General features: G+C 42.7%; 1 protein-coding gene across 6 annotated transcripts; it reads left to right on the top strand.

Annotated features, from left to right (window-relative positions):
* Positions 1–4,705: 4,705 nt before the first annotated feature.
* LOC101025318 (cation-dependent mannose-6-phosphate receptor) lies at positions 4,706–14,938 on the top strand. 6 transcript variants are annotated; one of them, XM_021922004.2, is made up of 8 exons: positions 4,706–5,294; positions 7,954–8,062; positions 8,379–8,558; positions 9,182–9,348; positions 11,410–11,519; positions 11,785–11,915; positions 12,758–12,884; positions 14,397–14,935. In XM_021922004.2, exons 3-8 carry the CDS (start codon positions 8,380–8,382, stop codon positions 14,622–14,624), a joined length of 942 nt encoding a protein of 313 aa, XP_021777696.1. In that variant the 5' UTR covers positions 4,706–5,294; positions 7,954–8,062; position 8,379; the 3' UTR covers positions 14,625–14,935. The 6 variants fall into 6 exon arrangements, with proteins under 6 accessions (XP_021777696.1, XP_003905994.1, XP_021777694.1 ...); XM_003905945.5 differs by lacking the exon at positions 7,954–8,062 and having other exon boundaries at positions 13,357–14,938; XM_021922002.2 differs by lacking the exon at positions 7,954–8,062.
* The last annotated feature ends 61 nt before the right edge of the window (positions 14,939–14,999 follow it).

The raw sequence follows: 14,999 nt of genomic DNA on the forward strand, positions 1-14,999 counted from the left end.
GTTAAAAAACCACTTATCAGTTAAAAAATCACTTCCTGTGTTTTCTTATATGTGAATAAATGTATACATACAATGAATATAATGGGAACTTGGTTCACTCTTGGAAATATACAATTTCCTAGCTCTGTCTACTGACACTGAAGCAGTGACACACAAGTAGCAACAAACACAACTCATAATCACATCTTGGTTTCTCAATACCATTTTCCACTAAAAGAACCAGGACCCCTCGGTGAAATGACTGATTCTAGGATAAGGGTAAGAGAACTATAAAACTTTTCTAAAATATACATTTGAGGCAAACAAGATATTTTGATTGATATACATATACATAGTGAAGTGATTACTACAGTCACGCAAAGTAACATATTCATCATCTCATGTAGTTTCCTTTATTTATTTATTTTTGGTGGTAAGAGTACCTAAAATCTACTCTCCTGGCAAAGTACCAGTATACAACACAATATTAACTACAGTCCTCATGTTACACATTAGAATCTAACTGCAACTTTGTACCTTTTGACCTATATCTTCCCATTTCCCCTACCCCGCCCCGGTAACCATCCTCTTACTCTGTTTCTATGGCGATTTTTGTTTTTAAGACTCTACATACAACAGATATCATATCGTATTTTTCTTTCTGCGTGTGGCTTATTTCACTCCGCATGATGTCCTCCAGGTCCATTCATGCTGAATGCTACAAGATAAACATGGAACATCTTATGTGTCTGAAAGTAAAGAATTCCTCAAAAAATGATATGGACATGTCAAAAGCATAAAGGAGCCACCATTAAAAGATTCCCACTGGCTGCTCAACAGAGGCCCACACCCTCCAGCAACTTCTCAGCCTCATCAGTGGGTGGGCTGCATGTTCCTGTGGTAGGAAACACACCCTTGCCTCAGAGATCTGAATCTCTAATCTTGCAGTTGGGGAAGGGAGCATTTCCTTTAACTTAAGTAACTCCTTTATTAACTCTTCTTCATCCCTAGAAATAACAGCTCCTTTTTGTAGCTGATTCTTCTGTATCATAGAGTCCTCTTTTAGTAACTGATCATCTTTTACTAGAAAACAATTCTTTAAATTTTTCCTGTTAAAATCACGAATATGATATCTGTTTCTGAATGGACCCTGATTGATATAAAAACGTATTACTTCTCTTGCATTTCTATCCAAAAAAAATGCACACTTAAATATAATCATTAAGAAATGATAGTGGCAGGAGGCAGACAAAAGGCTAGGCAGATTCCCAGTGAAACCCCATCTCCAAGCTGAAGACAGTTTAAGGCCTGAAAGCCAAGCTACAAGTCAAATCCATGGACCGGATTAAGAACCTGTCTTCCCATTTGGCACGTTTTTCTCTGATTGATCCCCACCTTTCACCCATTTTACACAGACCTACCCTTTCCTAATTGGTTTTCTACACTGTTGTGCCCACCTTTGAGTGGTGTCTTCACTTTAACTTTTTTTGCATATTCACAAACCAGCACACACTTCCCATTCTGAATCCATAAAAGCCCCGATCCAGCCACAATGGGTGAGAAATCACCTGACTGCAGGGGTGGGGGACCACCTCCACCTACAGCATCCCCTCTCCACTGAGAGCTGTTCCATTGCTCAATAAAATTCTCCTCCATCCTTCTCATCCTTCAAATTGTCAGCATATCCTCATTCTTCTTGGATGTGGGACAAGAGTTCAGGAACCACCGAACGCAGGTACAAACTGTAACACAGGCAGTGGGTCAAGTGAGGCCTGGGGGTGGGGGGTGGTGTCACTAGCTATGGAGGGGTCCTTGGTTGGCAAAGTGACCGAGAAAAGTCCTACATCAGATATATCAGACAAAACCAAAATGAAAGACATTCTACAAAACAAGTAGCCAGTACCTATCAAAATTTCAAAGTCAAGTAAGATCAATGACGACTAATTACAATGTGTGACTCTGGCTTGGCTCCTGTGATTGTTGGGAAATGGGAAGTAATTATACAGAGCATCTATTTAAACACGTGATAAAATATTGAATACAGACTATAGATTTGATAATATTGTATTAATACTGTAGTTCCTGATTTTGATAAGAGGATGTCCTTGCTTCTAGGAAATACACACTGACATATTTAGTGGTAATGGAAGTTTACTCTCAACTTGTTCAAAATAAACTAATGTATATGGAGGGGAAAGAGATGAATTTACGTAAAGCGTGTAGCAGAGTTCTTTGTACTATCCTTTCACCTTCTCTATAAATGATAAATTATATTAAAATTGAAAGTTACCAAAAACTATATTTAGTCCTTGAAATATGGTAAACATGATCATTTTGAACAGCATCTGAGCCGGGCTCAGTGGCTCACACCTGTAATCCCAGCACTTTGAGAGGCTGAGGAAGGCAGATTGTTTGAGTTTAGGAGTTCAAGACAAGCCTGGGTAAAAATGTGAGACCCAGTCTCTACAAAAAATACAAAAATTAGCTGGGCATGGTGGCTTGCACCTGTGGTCCCAGCTACATGGGAACCTGAGGTTCTAGGACCATTAGTTACCTTCCTCTCTATGATTATACGGAACAGGAGGCATCCTTCCCATTTGATTCAGGACAACAATCCTAAAACTTCTTTCGAAACAAAGTGAACAATTTACCTTGTGTGGGAGAAGGCAGTGTGGGTGTAGGTTTATTGTGGGGAGTGTGCTGGTTAATAATGAGGCTAGAAAGGAGGCAGGCCAGAAATGCAAACAACAACAACAACAACAAAAACCCTGCTCATTTCAATTTTTGTCCCAGCAAGAACCTTGAGCTCAGTTCCCAGGGATGAGAATTCTAACCCAGAAAGCACCCAGAAAGGGGCTGAGGTCTGAGAAGCAAGGAAGTGACCCAGGTTGTTTGCCTGTGGTTGGAAAGGGAAACTACCCCTGCTTCCACTCTGACAGCAGACAAGTTAGTCAACCTACTCAACTGCATTTCTGGCCCATTCCCCATTTCTAACATGAACACTTCCTCCCCTCCAGCCCAATGCTACTCTAGGCAGTCACCAAGAGGCAAGATTTCTGAAATCAAAACTTGAATTAACCAACAAAGGAACATCAGTTCTAGAATGGATTGTAACAGGGATTTTTGTCTTTCTTCTCTGCTGTATCCCCAAGACCTATATTATATATTATGTAGTTTTGGCACATAGTAATTGCGCAGTAAAGCTGTGTTGAGTTACTTGATAAAAGCGAGTCTGTAGAAATAACTTATATGCTCAACATTAATGTCATTGGTTAAGTAGCAATGCATAGAACTAAATACTATGCTATTAAAAAGTTTATTTGTGGAGTTAAGGATATGGAAAAATATTTGATACATACATATATTTTTGAGATAGGTTCTCACTCTTTCACCAAGGCTGGAGGGTAGTGGCAGGATCATACCTCACTGCAGCCTCCAACTCCCAGGCGCAAGCAATCTTCCAGCCTCAGGCTCCCAAGCAGCTGGGACTACAGCTGTGCACCATCACATCCAGCTAATTTTTTTTTTTTTTTAAGAGAAGGGGTCTCACTATGTTGCCCAGGCTAGTCTTGAATTCCTGACCTCAAGTGATCCTCCTGCCTTGGAATCCCAAAGTGCTGGGATTACGGGCATGAGCCACAGTGTGGGACCGATACATTAAATTTTTGAAAAAAGGAAACAACATATATTCATGAAGGAAATACACACCCTCCTGGTGAGTTTATGTATTTTTGTTTTATTGTTTTCTGTGTTATCTGATCACAAATTCCTTTTATTTTCAGAAAGAAAAAAATGTTTCAATTTTATTTATTGGGGCAACATCCAACCCAGATATGATTACTACCTAGCCTGAACTGAATGTGTTACCAACAAACGAAGAAATGCAGAATGGCATACAGTAGGTACAGCGTAGTGCTTGAGAGCATTGACTATGGAGACTATTTAAATACTGGCTCGATAACTTAATAGCTGTGGGACCCACGGTGTTACTTAGCTTCTATCTGCTTTAATTTACTCATCTGTAAACTTGGGATAACATACTTCCTCATAAGGTTGGTGTGAAGACCAAGTGAATTAACTATCGTTTAAAGCACTTACAAAAGTGCGGCGCACCACCGAGATATGCATCCGTTCTCTTTTATTATTATTAGACTCAAAACACTGTAGTAGTTCTAATGAGAGGGGTAAGAATAAAAAATCCAGGCATCTGCGTAGAGCCACACATAAAAGCAACGTAAGAGTGAAAGCGGAATGAAAACATGCTAAAGCCAGCTACAAGCCACAAGCGGGGGTCCACAGGAAGAAATGGTTAATTCTGAAGACAGTGAATGCAGGAAGTTACAGGAGAAATAACGTTTGAACAGAGTTTAAGAACGAGCAGGACTTCAACAAGTGGCTAATAAGACAAAAGGAACCTGCTAAAGATCTTAGCAAAGGCACAAAGATTACCATCGTGTTGCTCGCTTCTTCCTACTTTGCAGAAGTAACCTCTGGCGAACAGAGGCGGTTGCAGAGCATGCTTATCAAGTAAAATACCACGAGGCAGCAAGGAACGACAGAGGTAACAGTAACAATAATAATTCACCCCAAGGTACTCAACTGGGAAAAGGAAATACATAGGAGTGATGTCGTTAAGAAAGCCAGGACGCACATGGCCCCGTCGCTGCACTACTCTCGTCTAGGAGTCGACAGTGGAGTCTAGACTTGAAGTTTGCACGCGGCGGAACAGCGTCCCTCTCAGGCGGCGAACGGTCTAGGAAACGCTCGGAGGAGACCTAGCGTGAAAACTACAACTCCCGCCGAGCCCGAGGGCGAGCTGCCAGCGTAACTTCCGCTTCCGCCACCTGCCCCTCGCACTCTCTTCACTCGGACCCTACCCGGGAGCGGTCCGGCGCGTGACGCCGCGTGACCGGGGCGCGCAAGCCGAGAGGCCCTGGAAGCGGGACTTTGGGACCCCATTGGAAGAAAGGCAACCAGAAAAGGCGAAACTAGACAACCTCGATAGTGATTGGAGCTGATGGAACGAGGGCGGAGCTAAAATCCCAGGGAGACCGGGAAGGGGAAAGGGGCGAAATTGTTCTTTGGTCACATGCTGCGGGGTCTGGTGGGAGGAGCGGTTGCCCAGCGGCCTCTTGGCGCTTCCTGTTTCCGGTTCCCGGAGTGGGGCACATCCAGGCGCTAGGGGGAACGCTGGCCTCTGAAACTAGCTCTGGGACCGGGGTCTGCGGCCGGCCCCTAGCTGGCCCCGTCTCCCATCCCCAGACGGGTATTCACGGGGGATTCTGAGCTTTGGCTGCTCCAGTTCCCCGCGACACGTGAGTGTGAGGGGCGTGGAGGAGGAGGCGGGCTGGGGTGCGCTCACACTTAAACGTCTATGACAGGAGCCGGGATCGCAATGGCTCCCTTGACCATGGTTCTAGCCAAAGATCTGGCTGAGGAGCCCTAAGAGTAGAATAGAGGCGGAGGCGTGGGGGCGGAGAGTCACGGAGTTCCGAAAGGTGTGAGGGAGAAAGGACTTCCAAAACCAGAGAGGGGATTTACGATACTTGGAAAGCAGGGAAAGGAAGATAACCCCAAGTATGGAGTCCGTTGGAGGTGTTCGTGGATTTATTTGTAGGAGAAATTTTGGCCTGCATCACGGTGGGAGGTCAAGTGGCATCATTTGGAGAAGGTATGGCTCCAAGCACTTGGAAAGTCGGGACACTGGACAGAGCGAGAATTTCTAGCACCCTGGGAGAGGTTTGAGGGGGATGCGACTGTGATATGGATAAGAATGGCTGATGGACGGATTATCATGTGTTCCTCGTGGGGAGCTTCCGCTCTTGGGACGAAGCCGCTACTTCTCTGAGGTTCCTTCTCTCTTGAGTTCTTTAAGCATTTAAGCATTGGGCCTTTTAGCCAATTGGGGCTGCTTTTCTAAAAATGTAGGCTGCTGGAGAAAAAGGGATAAGGACTGCTACATCAGAAAGGAGCCAGCGGGAAGACAGTAGAAATTCCACTGGAAAAATGGCCATGGCTGTCTTACCAGATGGGGAAGTGAGTGCTACAGAGGCCCAGTGGTGTAAGCTGCTTCCCAATTGCTGACTTAGTCATTGGCCACCCTAATAAAGGATAATTTTTAGCATTGCCAAATGGAATAGATGTGTCGTTAGAGAATAAGAAAATTGAAAGAGATTTTTCAAGATCATAAAATCCTGCTCCTTATTTCCAAAGTATATAGACAAACTCTTGTACCTTGAGAATCTAATTGTAGCATATTAAAAGGGGACTACCCAACCCTTCTATTTCGTTCTCTGCCTGATTGTTGCACCCCTATGTTTGTAAGTTTTCCAGCAGTCATCTTTATGCCACGAATCGTCTAAATTGCCCCATACACATAAAATACCTGTGTAATGTACAGCAAGTAATTTAACTAATTCTGTAAAGCGTCAGTTTTCTCGTTTTAAAGTATGAAAAATGACACCTATTTTTCTGGGTTGTGAAGATTAATGAACATAATCTAGGTAAAACATTTAGCGCATTATGCCACTGAATCAAAGAGAAGCAGCTTAAATTTAAAGCCAAGCCTTAAGCAGGAAAGAAGAATACAGTATCAATTTATTACCCTTTTTTAATAATAAGCAAATAAAAGATAGTTCAACTCAGCTAATGGCTGAGGTGTTTAACTTTTCATTCCTTCCTAATTTTGTGAGATTCCTTGTTCTAGTTTAGGAAAAGAAATCATCAACTGTCAGTTTTTAATTAGGTCCTGAGAGACTGACTGTAAAGGAAAATGGCAGGCTAAGTTAGTCTAGAAAAAGGAGCCTCCAATTTCTTTTTAGTGAGTCAGCTGGTCAAGTTGTGTGTTGAGCAGTGGGTTAACTTAGGGAAGGTGGTGGGAGTTGGAGGTCTAAGTTCTTTATTTCACCACCTATTCAGTCAACTGTGAGGAATCACTTCCCCTTCACTTCTTAGGAGGAAAAAAAAAAAAACCCACAGTTTTGGTTGCCTGCTCTCATCTCCAAAAAATTATTATGTACATAGTGGAAATATACATGTAATGACAGACCATGAACTCTGGAGCCAGACTCTCTGGCTAATTCCACTAGCTGTGTCTCGGTTTTCTTATTGGTAAAATAGCAACAATAATTGTATTTACTCATAAGGTTGTGAGGATTAATTAGTTATTTAATATATGTTAAGTGCTTTGAACAGCACCTGGCCCAAGGCAGTAGTCTATTGTTTCCTGCTGTTGTGTGGTTTCAGTGCATTAAATGTGTTATGAGGGCCTTGGACCTCTTGGCTAGCTATGATTATTCTATGGCAACTACCATAATATTACAGTAGTGAATTGATGTTTGGGGTACAGGAAGTCAGGCAGACAATTTCCCGGAATTTGTTGCTTTAGTAGGGTGTGGGAAATAGAAGGTCAGATGTTACTTTGTTTAGGGAAATGGGGAAAGTGCATTCAGGGTCAAGGTTGGAGCTTCCATTTTCCCATCTTCACACTCATTAGTACCCATGAAAATTCTGCTTGTTTCAAGTTTTATACTTCAAAAATGCGGTGGAGTAAGTGGACCAGCATGAAAAAGAACTAGAGAACTTTAAAGAATATTCATACCAAAGCCCAGATTTGCAGCGTTTTATTGTAAGTGAGAAAAGTTTAGAAGAGTTAAATCAGGAAACTGCCCGTGATACTGTTGGAATAAACAAGTAGCGATGGCCTGAGGGATCATTAACAGATATCAGAGTGAAGTGTTTTGCAAGGGTAAATCAGTCTGTCCTGGATATGAGGATGGATTAGAGAAAACAAAATGTTAGGTTTTGGTGGGGGTTTTTTTGCCAAAACCACAGTCACCTTTGCACCAACCTAGTAAGTTTGGGAAAGAGAGCTGTGTGTTTTCATTCCTAGAGCAGTACAAGCAGCAGGTGAATTGAATTTACTCTATTGTAAAATGGCTTGGTGATTCCCAATTTGTTGTCATTGATTTGTAGCATAAAAGACAACTGTACTTACTGGAAGTCTAGAAACCCTTGAGACTTGTGACCTGTAGAGGCCGAAGAGGTTTCAAAAGACTTCATCAAGCCATCAAACAGTAAAGAGGCAAGGAGGCAAGGATGGCTCCGCCCAAGCTATCATCATTCTCTTTTAAGTTTTCTTCATTTCCCCCTTCTCAACCTTGTAGTTTGTTCTGAAAGACTCACCTATACATTAGACTAAAAGTTAAATATAAATGAGTTTTCTGCTGCAGGTGCTCTTGTTAGAGATATTAAAATGTACTATGTGTTGCATATGCCAGAGAATCGTGTACTTTCTGGATAGTCAAAATACCATCCATTTATTACACATTCATACGCTTTGTTTCTTTCCCCCTCTCCTGATCCTACCTGCCCTCCCCAACACACACTCTCTCCCAAAGGATGTTCCCTTTCTACAACTGCTGGAGGACTGGACTGCTACTGCTGTTACTTCTGGCTGTGGCAGTGAGAGAATCCTGGCAGGCAGAAGAAAAAACTTGCGACTTGGTAGGAGAAAAGGGTAAAGAGTCAGAGAAAGAATTGGCTCTAGTGAAGAGGCTGAAACCACTGTTTAATAAAAGGTAAATGAGAAGAACCTTAAAGAGCTTGAGAAAATATTTATGTTAAGGTCTTTTCTTACTGATTTTATTTGATAACGTGCTCTCTTTTATGATATAGAGCAAATTCTCAGCCCAGCTTTTAGTTGCCGTGTGCAGTTTTCTCATCTTTCACAGAAGAGTAGCTACTTCCAAGACTGGATCCAAGAGACTAGCTTGTAGAAATTTAAGCATTATTTGATACCTACATATAATAGGACTTTAGAAATATCGGATAAACATATTTAGGCTGACACGTCATTGTAAGTGTCAGGGATCTTCAGTTATATAAATCTGAAGTTGGTCCCTAAGAAATGAGACTATCCCATGAACATGGGCCCTTATTCATTGGAACATGGTTACTAACAGGCATTCTAAAAATAACTAGAATACTGAGCTATCTTGGGTGGTGTATTTTAATAATTCATCATCAGCAATAAGGATGGTCTGTCAAGGTTATGAATATCTTAAACAAATATTCACTCAGCCATGACCTCAAGTAAATCGAGCATGTTGTTTGTTTTGTTTTAATTAAAGGAAAAGGATGCTCTTATTCCTGAGGCTGATAGCTGGTAACTCCTCTTCTTTCTTCCCACTTCTCTTGACAGCTTTGAGAGCACTGTGGGCCAGGGTTCAGACACATACATCTACATCTTCAGGGTGTGCCGGGAAGCTGGCAACCACACTTCTGGGGCAGGCCTGGTGCAAATCAACAAAAGTAATGGGAAGGAGACAGTGGTAGGGAGACTCAACGAGACTCACATCTTCAACGGAAGTAAGAAAACTCCCCTTCCTACTCTTGATTAACTAATTGATCCCAACCAATCCCTCTGACAATCCTGTATGTCGTGGCCCTTTCCAGTCTCTTCGGTATATCATATGTGTGGTTCGGCACACCTGAGACTATAATATACCACAGGATGCCTAATTCCACAGCTCCTCTGTAAGTCACAGCTCAGGACAATTGTGCATTACAATTAGTGAAAAACTTATGCAAAATGAAGACTCTAGCCAGAATTTTTTGTTGTTGTTGTTTTGAGACGGAGTCTCTGTCACCCAGCCTGGAGTGCAGTGGCACAATCTGCAACCTCAGCCTCTTGGGTTCAAGCAATTCTCCAGCCTCAGCCTCCCGAGTAGCTGGGACTACAGGTGTGTGCCATCACGCCCAGCTAATTTTTGTATATTTAGCAGAGACGGGGTTTCACAATGTTGGCCACGATGGTCTTGATCTCTTGACCTCCTGATCTGCCCACCTCGGCCTCCCAAGGTGCTGGGATTACAGGCATGAACCACCGCTCCCAGCCAACTCTAGCCAGAATTCTATAGCCTAGAGTTCTTTTATTCACCCAAATACTTTTAATGAGCTTCACACTAGACTTAAAAATGCCAACCACCACCACTTTTCATCAAATTAATCAAAAGTTGACCAGTTAAATTTTAAGAGCTCAAACTTTTTTTGCAAACTACTCAGTCTGCAAAACTTTACCCACTGACTTTTGTGCTATGGTGGTGGTATTTCTTAAAAGTCGCATTGCTGGAGAGGACCATGTAAGCACCTATATGGTCCAATTCCCTCCCATACAGATAAATAACTAAGTTATACAGGGTAGCTATTTACTCCTGGTAAATAATACAATACAAAAATAACAAAAGGATTTGGGGCTAGGGGTTATGTGACTAGGTTCTCCTCCTATTTCCTAATCCTGTGACTGGAAAGTCATATCACCTTTTGACTTTATTTTCTCATATGCAAAACGAGGAGCATTCACCTCACAATTATTGAATCAAATGATATTTTGCAAAATAACTGAACACAGTAAATACTAAAGAGGAGATATACATTCCAATATTAAATATCTGCTTTGAATTTATCTGGGGCTAAGTTGAAATCTTAGATGGGCTTACCCCTGCTGCTCAGCCATTGTATGGAACCTCTTTTTTTGCTTTTAGAAGATATTCAGAAAATGAATCAGTGTTAAGGTATGGATCATAATTGCTTTTGCATTGTCAGCTGCCTACCTTTAATGTTAAAAATTAAGATTTTTTTTTTTTTTTTTTTTTTGAGATGGAGTCTTGCTCTGCCACCCAGGCTGGAGTGCAGTGGCCGGATCTCAGCTACTGCAAGCTCCGCCTCCCGGGTTCCCGCCATTCTCCTGCCTCAGCCTCCCGAGTAGCTGGGACTACAGTTGCCCGCCACCTCGCCCGGCTAGTTTTTTGTATTTTTTAGTAGAGACGGGGTTTCACCGTGTTAGCCAAGATGGTCTCGATCTCCTGACCTCGTGATCCGCCCGTCTCGGCCTAAGATTATTCTTTTTTTTTTTTTTTTTTTTTGAGACGGAGTCTCGCGCTGTGTCACCCAGGCTGGAGTGTAGTGGCGTGATCTCGGCTCACTGCAAGCTCCGCCTCCCAGGTTCACGCCATTCTCCTGCCTCAGCCTCCGAGTAGCTGGGACTACAGGCGCCCGCCACCACGCCCGGCTAGTTTTTTGTATTTTTAGTAGAGACGGGGTTTCACCATGTTAGCCAGGATAGTCTCGATCTCCTGACCTCGTGATCCACCCGCCTCGGCCTCCCAAAGTGCTGGGATTACAGGCTTGAGCCACCGCGCCCGGCAGATTATTCTTAAATGAATATCTGATTCTTGTCTTAAGGGAACACAAGTCTTTGTAAGCAAACAAGTTTAGCTTGGCATTTCTGGTGTACCAAGTTCATACTGATGAGGCTTGTTTACTTATAACCAATTGCAATGAATTACTCAATTCCACTCTGCCATACCACCCAGATCTGCCTCTGCTTTTCCCCCACGCCATAGCTCCATTTTCCTTGTCCCTCCTCAGGTAATTGGATCATGCTGATCTATAAAGGGGGTGATGAATATGACAACCACTGTGGCAAGGAGCAGCGTCGTGCAGTGGTGATGATCTCCTGCAATCGACACACCCTAGCGGTGAGGCACCCTGGGTTGTATAAGGCGAGGGAGGAGATTGAAAGGACTGACGTGAGGTGGGGGAGAATATCCAGAGGGGACACAATACATTGCAATGGACATTAGAATACTAGCAGCTCAGTTTCTCTCTGTGTCAGACACGCATCTTCCATGGAAAATAGGCTGCTGAACTAGGAAGGAGCAGGTATTTTGGGGGTTTTTTATTTTGTTGCATAGGAGTCAAAACACTTTACCACCTAAATGTGTTATGCCGTCTCATCATCAGGACAATTTTAACCCTGTGTCTGAGGAGCGGGGCAAAGTCCAAGATTGTTTCTACCTCTTTGAGATGGATAGCAGCCTGGCCTGTTCCCCAGAGATCTCCCACCTCAGTGTGGGTTCTATCTTACTTGTCACGTGAGTATGCCTTATCAGAACAGACCTTCTTTCCTTTTGTTTTTAAGATCAGTAACTATATGGTGGTACATAAGCACAAACTGTACATGTGTATATTATACTGTAATTGATGGGGATGACTTTTTAAATCCTCTAGCTATAAAATAATTCTGCCAGGTCACAGTGGCTCACACCTGTAATCCCAGCACTTTGGGAAGCCAAGGCAGGCGGATCACCTAAGGTCAGGAGTTTGAGACCAGCCTGACCTACATGGTGAACCCTGTCTCTACTAAAAATACAAAATTAGCCAGCACAGTGGCACACGCCTATAATCCCAGCTACTTGGGAGGCTGAGGCAGTAGAATCACTTGAACCTGCGAGGTGGAGGTTGCCGTGAGCTGAGGTCGCACCGTTGTACTCCAGCCTGGGCAACAAGGGCAAAACTGCATCTCAAAAAAAAAAAAAAAACTGACTCTGCAAGTTTTTTTTAAATGAGATTTAATGTTTAGTTGCCGGTATAGATTTGCATTTGGAGGTGCTTTTTTCCCCTGCTGGAGGACTAGGCAATTTTTATATTATTTCATTCGGTTATCAGAACTTTTAGAGAAATGGAATCATATACTTAACGGTGATTATTCTTGGCCATAGAATCACACCCTGTCACACTTTGGGCCTTTTTTCTCTTGGACTGACAGCACTCTAATTGGTTTTCTAAGAGCTACCAGCCCCCTTTTTCATTTAGTGTCACTACTCATTTTTCCTTTTCAGGGAATGTATCTTAGGAAACAGCTAACAGTAAATATAGAGGTTATCCTGAGTTTTACTAGTTCTCAGTTCTTAAGTATAGACTTCTTTCTCTACAGGTTTGCGTCACTGGTTGCTGTTTATGTTGTTGGGGGGTTCCTATACCAGCGACTGGTGGTGGGAGCCAAAGGAATGGAGCAGTTTCCTCACTTAGCCTTCTGGCAGGATCTTGGAAATCTGGTAGCAGTAAGTAACAGGGCAGCTGGTTGAATTTGTAGCCTGCAAACAAGGCTGGGTGACCAACCATCCTGGTCTGCTCACACTGAGGGGGTTCCTGGGACACAGGACATGGAGTGCTAAAACCACAAAAGTCCCAGTAAACAAGACGGTTGCCCTAGTACAAAGTAGTAAGTGGCACAGCATCCGTTTCTGGCCTTGGTAAGAAATTGCTGAAAGAGCAACACTGTTGATGACCAGGTGGGCTCTTCTAAATCTGATTTAGCTTTTAAGTGGGCCTGGGTGGGAAGAAGGGGAGGCCTAAGAAGAAACTTTTTCTCCTGTTGTCCCAAATTGAATTTAGGCTGATTGTCACATCTTTTAGGTTTTCTCATTATCCCTGTAGAAAACCAATTCTTGCCACATTCCTAGACCGTAAGTACATTTTTCTCATAACCTAAAGTTGGATGCTCCAAATTATTATTATTTTTCTCCCCTACAGGATGGCTGTGACTTTGTCTGCCGTTCTAAACCTCGAAATGTGCCTGCAGCATATCGTGGTGTGGGGGATGACCAGCTGGGGGAGGAGTCAGAAGAAAGGGATGACCATTTATTACCAATGTAGATTGCACTTTATATGTCCAGCCTCTTCCTCAGTCCCCCAAACCAAAGCTACACAGCCAGATTTCTCAAGCAGTCTCAACTCCAGTCTCTCATCTCACCCTTACTATTGCTCTTGCTTTCCAGTTTGCTTTTGATTTGCATCTTCTCACTAGTAAAACTGCCTTCCCTTTGTTCCTTATTTTCTGTTTTTTCTCTAGAGAGGTACAGTTGTAAGTCAGACTTAATATTAATAGGGCCTGTGAAAACAGGCTTTTGCATTGTCTCTTGACATCACAAGGTACAACAGGCATATGGGCAAAATGGTGTGGCAGGCTCACTGGCCCTTTGTTTTTTAAACACATTTTCACAAGTTTTTGAGACACTGGATTTCTTTAATTAAAAAAAAAAAAATGCCAAGAAACATTATTTATACAGGTTTGATTGCTTTCATGTTGTTATTCTGTACCCTATAGTAGTCTCCATGAGAATCTGGTATTTCTTGCTGCTTGGAACTACTTTGCAGTGATTACTTGGTTGCAGTCCAAGTACTCTCGTTTAGTCTGAGCCTGGAGATGTTCTAGACTTGCTTCTCCCACCTCTGGGATTAGGACAGGAAAAATGTGAAATTTCCCTTTACAGGATTATACGGTACCATCACATCATTTGTGGAAATTGGGGTGACTGTATAGCTGGGATTGGGCCATGGATTGTGGTCTTATCTGTCCACATACAGCCAAAATGCCTATCCAGAAATCCAGTCCACTGGAAAGGAAAATTGGAACTCCTGTGCCACAGGGGTTCCAGAAAAGGGAAGTCACTTTACCTTGCGGTGGTGGGATCCTGATGTCTTTCTTCCATTTGTAGTAAAAGCTGGTAAAGCTTTTCTTACTCCTGGTTCCCTATACCAGTATTTCTAAACGTGTCGCACTTTCTCCACAGGCATGTGGTTTTGACCTTTTTTTCAATCTTCTGGAAAGGGAATGGAAGCAGAAGTGGGACATCGAGGGCTCTGCTGTCCTCTGCGCTGGGTGTGGAATGCTGCTGCACCTGTCCCTTCTGCTGGCTCAGGGAAGTGTCTTCTTGCCCACATTTCTGTGGGGAAAGGTTTTTAATCCTCTGATGCTTCCATCTTCCTGTTTAGGCCATGTGCCCAGAAACCTGGACTGATCTTTCTGTAATAGTGAACCCCTGGGCCACTGAAGAGTAACATGGCTCCACTGGACACAAAAGAGGAATGGAATCAATAGGCAGGGGGCCTTTTCTAAGCCTTAGGAAAAGAAAATGAAACTATTTCATCTTTGGACTTTTCAATACTATTGGAGTGATTTTTTCTTTCTAAACAGGGAAAATAATGTTACAAAAGCATCTTTTTTGTTATTTGTTTGCATCCCTCCCCCCACACCCTGGTGTTTTAAAATGAAGAAAAAAAAAAATCACTTTTTGTACAAAAACTCGTAATGATTAAAAAAACAAACAAAACATATTGGCCTAGTCATTTGTGTGAACGTGGGCAAAGACTGGAATAGAGTAAGACAACTGAAA

This window comes from Papio anubis, unplaced genomic scaffold (genome assembly GCF_008728515.1).
Source record: "Papio anubis isolate 15944 unplaced genomic scaffold, Panubis1.0 scaffold303, whole genome shotgun sequence".
Lineage (NCBI taxonomy): Eukaryota > Metazoa > Chordata > Mammalia > Primates > Cercopithecidae > Papio > Papio anubis.

Coding starts and splice junctions, on each gene's coding strand:
- LOC101025318 (XM_021922001.2), top strand. CDS start 5,559: ATGGAGTCCGTTGGAGGTGTTCGTGGATTTATTTGTAGGAGAAATTTT. Junction 5,651..8,378: donor AGTGGCATCATTTGGAGAAG/GTATGGCTCCAA, acceptor TCTCTCCCAAAG/GATGTTCCCTTTCTACAACT. Junction 12,885..14,396: donor ATCTTGGAAATCTGGTAGCA/GTAAGTAACAGG, acceptor CTTTCTCCACAG/GCATGTGGTTTTGACCTTTT.